At 39.2% G+C, this 13,667-nt stretch overlaps 1 protein-coding gene across 1 annotated transcript in view; it reads right to left on the reverse strand.

The window, feature by feature from the left end:
• The window catches only part of LOC132828454 (AT-rich interactive domain-containing protein 2-like), a 270,232-nt gene that overhangs the window by 91,844 nt on the left and 164,721 nt on the right, over positions 1 to 13,667 (reverse strand). The window contains exons 4-6 of the mRNA XM_060845591.1: positions 8,348 to 8,481; positions 6,716 to 6,934; positions 2,869 to 2,936 (exon numbers count right to left, since the gene is read on the reverse strand). Of these exons, the coding sequence (XP_060701574.1) occupies positions 2,869 to 2,936; positions 6,716 to 6,934; positions 8,348 to 8,481 (421 nt within the window). The remainder of the gene's footprint in view (positions 1 to 2,868; positions 2,937 to 6,715; positions 6,935 to 8,347; positions 8,482 to 13,667) is intronic.

The raw sequence follows: 13,667 nt of genomic DNA on the forward strand, positions 1-13,667 counted from the left end.
TATGGCCACAACATCATAGCACCAGGTACTGATCCATGCTCTAAGTTCGTCACTTTTATTCCTGATACTCCTTGTGTTAAAGCAAACTTACTTTAAATGATACCTTAGTTCCTTGCCAGGAAAATCCTTCCACTAGCTGGTCTACTTCTTGTTATTGCCTCATTTTCATCAACTCTCACCTCCGGTATACAGCTCTGGTTCCCAACCCCCTGCCATACTAGTTTTGTATCTCAAGATGTTTTGGGAAGTTAGGGAAGAAAATGCAGGGTCCCGAGCAGAGATATCGCCTAAAGCCACAGATGAGGTGCCAGAAGAAGTGTAATGTTGTGCCATTACTTAAGAAAGGCTGTAAGAAGAAGCCTGAGAACTCTAGACTCGTGGGTCTGACATCAGTGGTGGGTGGGTTGTTGGAGGTGATTCGGAGAGATAGAATTTGCATGCATTTGGAGAGGCAAGGACTGACTGGGAATAGTCAGCATGGCTTTGTGCATGGGAAATTATGTCTCATAAACTTGATTGGGTTTTTTTGAGAATGCAACCAAAACGCTTGATGAGGGAAGAGCGGTAGACACTGTCGACATGGATTTAAATAAAGCCTTTGACATGGTTCCACATGGGAAATTAATTAGTAAAGTTAGGTCACATGGAATTCATGGAGACCATGCCAATTGGATACAAAATTGGCTCAACAATAGGAGACAGAAGGTAGTGGTGGAGGATTGTTTTTCCAGAGTGGAGCTCTGTGACTAGCAGTGTTCTGTAGGAATCGGTGTTGGGACCACTGTTGTTTGTCATTTATATAAATGATTAGATGAGAATTTAGGAGACATCGTAAGTACGTTTGCAGAGGACATCAAAATTGGTGGTACAGTTGACAGTGAAGGTGTCTAAGATTACAAACAGATCTTGATCAAATGGGCCAACGGGCTGAGGAGGGGCAGATGGAGTTTAATTCGGATAAATGTGAGGTTTCACATTTTGGTAAAATGAACAAAGACAGGACTTATACAGTTAATGGTAGAGCCCTGGGTAGTGTTGTCAAACAGAGACACTCAAAGGGTTCAGACAGATTGTTCTTTGAAATTTGCATCACAAGTAGACAGGGTGGTTAAGGCAGTGTTTAGCATACTGGCTTTCATTGCTGAGACTACTGAGTGCAGGAATTAGGAAGTCACATTGAGGTTGCGCAGGACATTGGTGGGACCACCTTCAGAGTACGGTGTACAGTTCTGGTCAACTACTTTTTTATATTACATACACAGTTTGTGTATTCTATACCTTTATTTATAAAGCCATCAAAAGCACAATTTTTAGAATATTCAATTTAGAGCCACAGCTTTGTTACACGATTGCTTACAACATGGTCATTCATTTTATGTAATCAGCTCTACTTCTTTGAACCTGGCTCTAAGTCAAAATAATTTTTCAGGGTTCCTCTCAAGATTTTCTCAGAGGTCACTTTAAAGTTATTGGGACAGCAAATTTTTGGTTGTCAGGGCTCTTTTTCATTCTCAATAAATAATTTCTTATGCAATCCAGTCACATAGTAGCAATATTTTCTGTATTTGAGTAGACATGGGATACTTGGATTCACAAAAATAATAAGTATTTATCAATATACTTAATAGTCAACTGAAATTAAAGCCTCTATACACAAAGAATGCATAATGTTCCTAGACGCCTCAGCATTTACAGTACGGGCATAAGTTGGCCATAAATTTGTTTTCAAATTTAACTGAGATACCACTACACACACACCAACTACAGACTGAGGAAATAACTAATGCATTTCCATCACATGTAAACAAAGCTGGAACATTTTAACTAGCTAGTCACAACTGAATCACTGCCAATCTCAATCACAGATTGAGACAATTGACAACGTTGATGACAATAGTATTTACTACATTGCTCCTTAAATAGTAGCTCCTGATCATAAACAGCCTTAAACAACAGATTCCACATTCATGTTCAAGGAATTAAATACCTCAGCGAATTATGGTTTTCCCAGCTACTTCATGGTTGACAGGTTTAAAACTGCTCTCTCTCCTTTGCAGCCTTCTTTTTCAATTCCTTTCCACTCTCCTACCTTTCACTCGCCACATCCTGCAGCCTTCTTCAGCCACTTCATGCAGCCATTTCCTTCGACCAGCTGTACAATCTCAATATTAGACCCAATGTTATGTCAACCTCATTTCCCCTCTACTCCTTACTACACTTTTAATCTGCAGACCTTTGATCAGAATACATTGGTTGAGGGATGACACTGCTGTGTCTATTACACCTTGGTCCCAAAAACTCATCAGGTCTCAGATGCAATTCCTGTCCTGGGACATTCTCACCAGGACAATAATACGAGGGCTATAATTAGCTTCAGTGTCCATGAACTTAAAAGGTAGAAGAAGGAGAAAAAAAGTCAAAGTCACACTGTATTAATCTCCAATATGGGATGTCATCTACATTAGTTTTGGTTACAATTACCTTTAGATTAGAACAACCTGACAGCATGAACTTATCAGAGCCATATAAGAATGCTCATTTAGGATTATACTTCATGAGGACAGCATGGAATTTGGTTTTCAGTCAATGACTTCTGGTTTAAGTCAAAGATGTTTTACTATCAAGTCAGAAAGGGTAGGTTTTTGTTTTACATTTTTAATGATGTAATCTTTGCACAAAAGACACTTACTATTCCAAACTCTCTAACATGTGGTCAGCTACAGAGCGCAATCCAGATTCTAACTATTATAAACAATGTGCTTTATATGTTCAATGCTTGACATAAAAATTCAGAAAATTAAAATATATCAATTTTGTACTACAATATTATTTACATATTTGCTGTTATCTGATGAATTGCATAGTCACCTTTATGAAGTCTCTTCCAGATTTAACTTTCCATTCTGATTCATATACATTCAAGTAGGTCCCTGGACCTAAAACAAAGAATATATACTTTACTTATAATGAAAACAGAGACTTAAGCAAATTTCAAATTCTGAAGAGAGCAGGGGTGGATGAAGAGAGGGGAGTGGGGGAGGGGAAGAGGAAAGTTAGCAGGTCGGAGAGAGCAGAGAAGAGAGCATGAGGGGTAGGAAGTGGGAGAGAACTTGGGCGGGGATGAGAGCAGAAAATATGGGTGTGATGTGTGGAAGAATGCTATGTACATGTGATAGGAATGACGAGGCTACATCAAACATGTGAGCATTGAATACATTCATCTACATGTGGAAATTCTGTAATTTCTTCATATCATCTTGAAATTACCAAGAATCGCATACAGTGGGTAAATGGAGTAGAATTCAGCTGTGATTTAATTTCTCGGTGGACAGTCTTGAGGCATGTTATCATTACGTAGGAATGTGCAGCACAGAAACAGACCGATGAACTTGCCTTGTTCATCTTTTAATGTCTTATCTATCTTTAATTTTCATTATTGTTGACAGCGTTTTTTAAAAACACTTATTGCTGATGCTGAAGCCAGACTTCAGAAGCCCATGAAGCATAAACATGTACCAGCTGACAGCTTGAGTGTAAGTGTCATTTCTCTTAACTTTTCATAATTGGTGTACACCTATCAATTCTGTCGCAATCTCTGGTACTCCAACACAAGATGTACTACTTGGGACTAATCCTGCCCCTAAGGATAGCATCAACTCCAAAGCCCTTGCTACTGGCCTGCCAACCTTCTCCATACAGGTATAATCCTTAGCAGTACATTTGTCTTCTGACATTTTGGCAGCCAGAATTTTAGCACAGAATTTACATTGTTGCAACAAGATATTTACATATATTCAAAAAGAAAGATTTGACCACATTTGGCATAACCAGTTGCTTAAGAGGTTGCCAGCTTTAACAGCTCAGGCAGTGCAACATCATGTGCAGGAAGTGCACCTGCTGCAGTTAGGGCACCACCAAACCCAACCTATTCCTTATGATCAAGGAAAGCAATTTTGTTTTGATATTTCCCTTTGCCTTATTTTAATCTTCTCTCCCAAGTTCCCGTGTTCTCTTCCTTCCTCTTTTAATATTCAAATGCCGAGTATAAAGTTTAAATTCAATTTTCCTTTTATTTCTGTATTTGAAGCTTTACTATTTTCAGCATATAATAATCTTCCTTGAACTCAACTGATAACCATGTGAAAGTTTTCTCTCGGTTTCTGCCTTTGTTTCCCAGAACATTTTTCCAGTTTCTCTGTAGATAAACCTTCTATCTCAATTTATTTGGTAACCTTAGTCTTTATTCTGCTTAAAGTATTTCACAATCTTATTGTTATACCTTACTATATAGTAATCAGTTCCTTGAGGGTTCTGTTTTATTCTATTACTTCTGACATGATTACTGACTTGTTGTTTGACTAACATATTGAATGAGCAAGGACTCCACCAAACATGAGAAAGAGGTTTCCCTCTTCTCACTTTATTTCTTTTTATGCTCGTTTATTTGAGGATCTTGGAATCTCCTGTTACCATTATTATTGTGCGCCTGTTAATAATCTTGTAAAATTTTCTTTCTTCAATTTCCTTCCATTATTTTCCAGTGTGAAAGATACCCTGTAAGGCAATAAACCCCTCAACTTTTATAGATTATGCATCTGTATCAGTGCTATTCTTTTTCAACTGCTTTTAACTAGGAGGGTAACTCTACCATTCCAGGTCCAAGATGTGTTATAACATGCAATTTTTTGTTACCAATCCTTTTCCATATAGGCAAATTTCAGTCCTATGCCTGGGTTTGAATTCCAGAGAAGAAAAAGGCTTGCATTTGTGTAGCCATTTTAATTACCACAGAATGTTTCAAAGTCCTTTCAATATTTTAGCCAAATTTGTGGAAACTAGTGAAAACAATTTGGGGACCAAATCTTAAGGGAAGCTACAAAGAAATGCCAACATTATAGAATGGCTAATATGGTGGTCTTCAACCACCCAAATATAGACTGGGATACTGGTAGTAGAAGGGGCAGTGAGGGGCAAACATTCCTAGATTATGTTTGGGGGAGTTTATAACAGAAATATGTTCTCAGTCCAACAAGGATGGATGCATTGTTGTACCTGGTCCTTGGAGATGTGGACTAAATGGATCAAGCTTCAGTGGGGAATCATTTAGGACAGTGATCATTGTATAAGATTCAGGATGGTGTTGGAGAATAACATGCAACAATCCTTTGGAACTCTTGAAATTGAGTGTGCTATCTATTCTTTTGATTATGAAATTCCCTACAAATCTAAATAATTTTACTTCGCATTTCTTCCCTGAGGCAGCCTTCTGCTCCAAATGCTCATAAGATATAGGAGTGGAAGTAAGGCCATTCGGCCCATCGAGTCCACTCCGCCATTCAATCATGGCTGATGGGCATTTCAACTCCACTTACCCGCATTCTCCCCGTAGCCCTTAATTCCTCGAGACATCTAGAATCTATCAATCTCTGCCTTGAAGACATTTAGCGTCCCGGCCTCCACTGCACTCTGTGGCAATGAATTCCACAGGCCCACCAGTCTCTGGCTGAAGAAATGTCTCCGCATTTCTGTTCTGAATTGATCCCCTCTAATTTTAAGGCTGTGTCCACGGGTCCTAGTCTCCTCGCCTAATGGAAAAAATTTCCTAGCGTCCACCCTTTCCAAGCCTTGTATTAACTTCTAAGTTCCTATTAAGTCTCCCCTTAATCTTCTAAACTCCAATGAATACAATCCCAGAATCCTTAGCCGTTCCTCGTATGTTAGACCAACCGTTCCAGGGATCATCCATGTGAATCGCCGCTGGACACGTTCCAGTGCCAAAATGTCCTGAGGTGTGGGGACCAAAACTGGACACAGTACTCCAAATTGGGCCTAACCAGAGCTTTATAAAGTCTCAGTAGCACAACGGTGCTTTTATATTCCAACCCTCTTGAGATAAGTGACAACATTCTTTCTTAATCACGGACTCAACCTGCAACCACCTAATGAAGGAGCAGCGCTCTGAAAGCTAGTGTGCTTCCAATTAAACCTGTTGGACTATAACCTGGTGTTGTGTGATTTTTAACATTGAGCTCCAAATGCTAGCTGCCTTTGTTGAAATCATTCCCCTCATCCTTGCAGGTATCAGCACCGCTCTTAAGCTGTGCCACCAAGCATTAGCCCATGTTCCCACACAGGCTGTACACAGGTTGTCCCTGTTCAGCCCCTACTTACTCATGTTAAAAAATTGATAACGGGTTTATGCACTATCAAATTGGCTGCATGTTAAGAACATAAAAATCAAAGCTTATTAGTCTTAAATACTTGGGAGTCTGTTACACAGGTCTGCTGGAACTCCTTCACATTTCCCTTTACCCAGCTGAGTCAGACCCTCTTCTTTCTGAATTTTTTTTCCCCTCTGTGACTGGAGTAAATTATCCAGTCATAACACCAACATTAAACTCTTACAAAACTATACATAAAACTTCTACATAACTTACCTAAGCATTTAGATTAATTTCCTCAGTCTTGCCACTTCTCTCCACGCAGTGAGTACAATGTCAATGTTCTGCCAGTGCAATTGATTTTTCGTTGGCTTAATGCATCCTTCCCTTTCACACTTATTATGTTCAAATTTCTCGTCCTTTTCTTTAAGAAAGGCAAGCCTCCAACTTCTCCCAACTCCGCTTTGAACCAGACACACTTTTATTCCTATGCTAACTTCTGAAATTTTGATGATTTCATAACACATTTATAAATTATAAAAAATGTTGCTTACTATCGTCAAAAATCCCAGCATGTGCAAGCAGCAGTGTAACCACCTTTGGGTCTTTTTCCATTTGCAGTACTTGTTTGTTCCCATGTGACATAAGCGTACATACGTTGATTGCAAAGTCCACTTCATTTGGAAGTCCCGAAAGTAAAGACAGCACCACTTTATTATAATCACTGATTGTGGTAAATTCTGTAAAAAGCCCATAACCCCGACGTACACTTTCTGAAAGAAAGAATAACATTTGTTTCTTTTATTGTCAAATGGTAATGCAATCAGATTTGACAAAAGACTAAAATCATACAAGCCACATGACATGTGCAACTTTGTGCAAAGATCTGACGAGAAATTTGACAGCTTACTGTGGCATTGGCAGTGTGGTTATAAAATTAGTTAAAAAGAGAAACAGTGCAGTGAAGACTTGTTTGAGATTGGAATGAGATGCGATACCCCCCCCCCCAGGTGTTAGGACCACTGGTCTTTTTTGATATGTATTAACAAACTAGACTTGTGTGTGCAGGGCATATGTGCACAGTTTATGGAAGATATTGAACTAACTTCATTTACTAAATAATGAAAAGGACAGTAACAAACGTCAGGATAATAAACTGCTAAGAGTTAGACATAGAAGATGTGATTTAACGTAGAGTGTGGTGATGCATTGCAATGAGGTAATCTATATTTAAAAAGACACAATTTTGAAGGTATCATGGAAACAGAAAAGCCTGAGGTGTATATACACAAATCTTAGAGAGTGGACAAGCAAAAAGAGAAGGCTACATGGAAAAAGAAAGTCAGTATCATTAACATTTAAAATAAATGGAGAGATCATTGGCTAAGTGCCAGCTGGACAACTGCATTGCACTGTTGGTACAACATTTCAAGGTTTCAGAGCAAATTTAAGAATGCCACTGGAATTTCAGCTCTACGAAGAGACTCGCAAGGTGTTTTCCATTGGATAAGCTGTTTCCAGTGACAGAAGAGGCAGTCACCAGAGGATGCAAACTTGAAGTAATTAATAAATTGAAGCAGCTTAAATCATACTTCAAAGATTATTAGTAGGGTTATGGCAAAAGATAAATGGGAATAATAAAATGACGATTAAAAATCTGGACTGTCATGCTGTGTTAAATGGCTACTTTCTTACCTGCATTATTCTATGATGGTAGAAGAACCTGCTGAAAACACTTTTGAAAGGTGCTTTTAATTTTTCTTCAACCACCAGTTTCCACAGCCTAGTCTAACTTAGTCAAGGTTAAATTGATGGTCCAAAGACACTTGATTAAATTAGCAGAATCTCTCATCTGTCACTGCTTTCTTGAAGGACAGCAGACAGCTGTTCTAGTAATGGCTTTGTTAGTGGTACAGGTATGCCCACAAATATTCTCTGCAGTAATATTGCAATGTAATTACTTTGTACATTTACACTGGCCAAAGTACAGATGCATCAACTCTATGGTACTGCTGGATTGAGGAAGCAGCACAACTAGGTGTAGGAGTTTTCTCAATCTTCTGATATGAACAGTTTATAAACAAAACTATTGACAGCTTACGTAACTCACCTTCCCACTCCCGGCCCAAGATAAATCATGTAATTAATTATTACAGGTTTTGGAGGTTCCTCTTGTTGGCACTTACCTGGGATGATGTGCTGATGTCGATTATAAAACAAATGAACCCCAGAGACGACACCCTGTGGTCGAGAATTGGTCGGGGTAAGTACTTCATCATCCTCACCAAAATGATGCAACTTCTCATAACTCTCCAGGTACCTGTACAAAAAATATAATACTCAAATAAACACAGTTTCCTCATGGTTGGCATTGAAGTAAATAGGCAATTACACAAAAATTAACTAGGTCAGCATTATTTTAGTTGAAGTCATCACTGCAGATGTCCATTTCAAGGTTGCAATAGTCAACTATAATTAACTTAATTCTATGTTAAGTGCAATAGGATACATAGTAATATCAATACAAATTACTTAAACTAAGCAAAAAACAGTAAAAGCTAAATTAGGGGCATAGTAAACTGCTCCAACCTGCAAGTTGCTATATTCTTCGCAGACAATTTTGTGCCAAGATGCACTATATTGCAGAGGAATATTTAAATACAACAGCACATTTTGGGAAAAATTCCGAACTTCTTTGTCACATCAGTACAGATCTAGGTATGTTGATTAACAAGAATTAAGGGTGGGATATTCTCCCAGTGTCTGTGTGGGTTTCCTCCCACAGTCACAAAGGTGTGTAGGTCAGGTGAATTGGCCATGCTGAATTGCCCATAGCGTTAGGTGCATTAGTCAGAGGGAAATGGGTCTGGGTGGGTTACTCTTTGGAGGGTCGGTATGGGCTGGTTGGACTGAAAGGCCTGTTTCCACACTGTAGGGAATCTAATCTAATATCTCACTATATTTATAGTGGATTTAAAACAGATCACTGCAGCTTATCTATCCCATTCAGCACAGAACACTGGTTACCATTTTCAGGATCTAGGGACATGATTTATATCCTATATCTGTGCTGACAAATAACTCAATCAGGAGATAAATTATACCCTATGGTCTACTGTGCTGTTTATACTGTCTCCTGAAAGTGAACTAGCATAAATAAGGCACTATAACAAGTGTACCAGATTGTTCACCAATTTATCTCCAAAGCAGCTAAGAGCATGATTGCAAGATACATTTTAAATAAAATGTTTGATATTATCTGCAGGAAACAAAGCTAAAACATACTGGGAATATTACACCAGGTACAAAATTTCCAATCTAAATCGTTGAGAAATTCCGGTAATGCTCTGTACTGTGTGAAAGCTCCCTGCTTTTCTTAGACATGTAGAAAAGCTTTCTCTTTGCAATTTGTTAAACATAACATAAACACACAGAGTGTGAAGACAGATTTCTGATGGCTCTGCCAAGAATGCTCCAGGTAAGGCAAGTGGTCTTGGAGACTATTTCTACTTTTCCTTTCCAACTCCCTATTACTTTAAATGATCAGCTAGATACAGATCAGTCTATACTACCCTCATTGATGTCGACGCCCATCACCAAAAGGTAGCACCGTAGTACCATTACTGACTGAGCTGGCATGATCCTGAAAAACACAGCTGAGTGTGTGAACCTGTACTAGATGATGAGATCAACATCAGGAGGGAAAATCCTACTTTGTTTCATTCACTTAGAGGACGTGGATGTTGCTGGCTAAACCAGCATTTATTGCCTATGGGCAGTCTGGATCCACACGTCAGCCAGATCAGGCCAGCACGGCCGATTTCCTTCCCTAAAGGATGCCAATAAACCAAATGGATTTTGTCAACAATTGTCAATTGTTCCATGGTTGTCATTAGACGCCTAATTCCAGACTTGACCTCATCCATACAAATTCAACCTGTCATAAATACATTTGTTCATGACAGTATTAGTAAGAGCGAGCACTGTGCAATCCTTGGGGAGATAAAAATGTTGTTTTCACACCGAGGACATCCATCATAATTTTGTTCGACATCACCACCCTGCTAAATGGATGGATTCAGTATAGATTTAACAGCTCAAAACTGGACATCCATGAAGCACTGGAAATCAGCAGTAGCATTATTTTTCACCACAAACTGCAACCTCATATTTCTCAATCCACAATACCTTTAAGACAAAGAATCAGCCCTGGTTTAATGTGGAGCGTATGTATACTAGGATCAACATTAGGCATATCTAAAGATAGAAGTTACCAACCTGATAAGTGCCTCATGTTGCCTCTGGTTCCTTCCCCATTCACCCAAAATCAATACACTCTAGATCTCAACCCTTCTACCAATGAGAACAGTTTCTTCCCATCTGCTCTGTCTAAAAAATCTAAAAAAATTTTGAACATTGTTTATTAAATCTTTCAACCTTCGCTTCAACAATAACAATGATAGCTACTCCAATACACCTACATAAATGAAATCCACGATCCCTAGAACTATTTTCTTATTAGCATTGGAACAAAGAAATAGGATTACATGCATTTATTTTTCAAAGTAAATTACATTAAAAGGGGATGCTTATCAAAGGTGCTCATTTAAGAAGCATTGAATATTCCACGACCTTATAAATGGTATTTACAAACATAAAACATTGAAGGAATAGAAAATGAGATCAGAGTAGAGCACTGCAGGTAAAGATAGATAGATCAAATGAGTCTATCTTGTGCAGTAAAAATTCTTATGATTTCTTTCAAATCATTTAGTTGAATTTTCAGTTCTCTGTAAGATTATTATTCACTTCACTAGTTTGCCTCTAAACAGAATCTCAATTGTTCACTGGTGCAATTATTCATTCTGATTATCAGTTATAATTTAACTTGTTTGGCAGTTACTTCAAGTTACTTGACCTGTTAAAAACTTCTAAAAGACCATTTACCTAAGCTTCAATTTCTACATTTTGGCTTTGATGCCTAATCAGAACTGTAAATCTTAGATCGTATTGATCCCGACGAAACACGAGAGGAAGCATACCATTCATTCATCATCAACGAGCAGGCAAAGGCCCCGTACAACTAAACAACCACAAATATTAGGCTAATTAAATCAGATTATAGTTGAGACCACAAGAAGTGTAACGTGCAACTTGAGTAAGAGAAGTAAACATGATCAAAGTTGCATAGCACATCCCACAATGTGCCAAACACATCCAGATTTCAAGCATATAGAGTCATAGAGATGTACAGCATGGACACAGACCCTTTGGTCCAACATGTCTATGCCAACCAGCTATCCTAAACTACTCTAGTCCCATTTGCCAGCACTTGACCATATGTTGTGGTTCTGCTCGCCGAGCTGGAAGTTTTTGCTACAAACGTTTCGTTCCCTGGCTAGGGAACATCATCAGTGCTGTTGGAGCCTCGTGTGAAGCGCTGCTTTGATGTTTCTTCCGGTATTTATATTGGTTTGTTCTCGCAGCTTCCGGGTGTCAGTTTCAGCTGCAGTGATTTGTATGTGGGGTCCAGGTCGATGTGTCTGTTGATGGATGTTCTTGCCGTTTCCGGGTGTCAGTTTCAGCTGCAGTGGTTTGTATATGGTGTCCAGGTCAAGGTGTCTGTTGATGGAGTTTGGGGATGAATGCCATGCTTCTAGGAATTCTCTGGCTGTTCTCTGTCTGGCTTGTCCTATGATAGTGGTGTTTTCCCAGTCAAATTCATGTTGCTGGTTGTCTGAGTGTATGGCTACTAGAGATAGCTGGTCGTGTCGTTTTGTGGCTAGCTGATGTTCATGGATGCGGATTGTTAGCTGTCTTCCTGTTTGTCCTATATAGTGTTTTGTGCAGTCCTTGCATGGTATTCGCCAAAAACGGATACCCACGCAACTTTATCACCAGATGCCTAAGAGATAGACCGAAGAACGAGGACATGCCACAACCAAAAGGACTAGCCACTCTACCATACGTCAGGAGCGTCTCAGAACTGACAGCCAGACTACTACGACCCTTAGGATTCATAACAGCACACAAGCCAACATCCACACTCAGACAACAACTCACTAGAACAAAGGACCCAATACCCAGCATGAGCCAAACTAACGTAGTTTACAAAATACCATGCAAGGACTGCACAAAACACTATATAGGACAAACAGGAAGACAGCTAACAATCCGCATCCATGAACATCAGCTTGCCACAAAACGACACGATCAGCTATCCCTAGTAGCCATACACTCAGACAACCAGGAACATGAATTTGACTGGGAAAACACCACTATCATAGGACAAGCCAGACAGAGAACAGCCAGAGAATTCCTAGAAGCATGGCATTCATCCCCAAACTTCATCAACAGACACATTGACCTGGACACCATATACAAACCACTACAGCTGAAACTGACACCCGGAAACGGCAAGAACATCCATCAACGGACACATCGACCTGGACCCCACATACAAATCACTGCAGCTGAAACTGACACCTGGAAGCGGCAAGAACAAACCAATATAAATACCGGAAGAAACATCAAAGCAGTGCTTCACACGAGGCTCCAACAGCACTGATGATGTTCCCTAGCCAGGGAACGAAACGTTTGCAGCAAAAACTTCCAGCTCAGCGAGCAGAACCACAACAACGGATACCCGAGCTACAAATCTTCAATCAGATTTTAAACTTGACCATATTCCTCCTATATGTTGTAAAGTTTCTTTTTAACAGATCAGATCTCCCAATTCAAATATTCAATTTCAGTTTTTTAATGAGGAAAGGTTGAAGTGATATTCTCAACTGAGTTGATAAGATAGAGGATCTACTTTCTTTGGTGGGGAAAATTAAGATCAAAAGGATGTGAGAGCAGAGCTTTAATCTGGCACCCAATGTGTTTTTCTGCAAGCACTACATTACCTTGCCAGGTGTGACAAACCTGTTCCTTTAATAAGGTTCAGTTGTCCTTGGTTTTTTTCAAAAAGGTTGTAAATGACAGGTTCTGAAATTTCTGAGGTTGAATGGATTTTCGGGCCAATTTGTTTACAACTAACAGATACTGCCTCAGGCAGAAGGATTCAAAGTTTTGAAAAAAAACTTGTATAATGAAAGGGGAATGGCCAGTTCTCACAGCTGTTTTTTGTTCAGTTTGGTTTGAATGCATCAGTGACCATGTGAAGAAAGGCTGCTGGATTCTCTCTCTCTGACTTCTCTCCTGTAAGAATTTATGTTTCATTTTACCTGTTGTGCCAAGGGGTGTTTATGGGATTGTTGCAAGTATTTTCGAACAGGATCATTAAGTTGGGATAGTCTATTGGGTTTCTGGATAGGATAAGTTATTTGGTATTCTGTTCTTTATGTTTCATTCAGTAATCTTGTAAATAAATTCTGTTTTGTTTAAAACTTTAGTCTGACCAGCTGATCCTCTTCTGGAATATCCACTGCACGCTTGCTGAAATCAAACGCAAAGTTAGAGTCTAGGCTATCTTCTTGAAATGTTTTGAGGGGTTTAATCTGA

The sequence above is a fragment of the Hemiscyllium ocellatum genome, chromosome 26, assembly GCF_020745735.1.
Source record: "Hemiscyllium ocellatum isolate sHemOce1 chromosome 26, sHemOce1.pat.X.cur, whole genome shotgun sequence".
Classification (NCBI taxonomy): Eukaryota; Metazoa; Chordata; class Chondrichthyes; order Orectolobiformes; family Hemiscylliidae; genus Hemiscyllium; species Hemiscyllium ocellatum.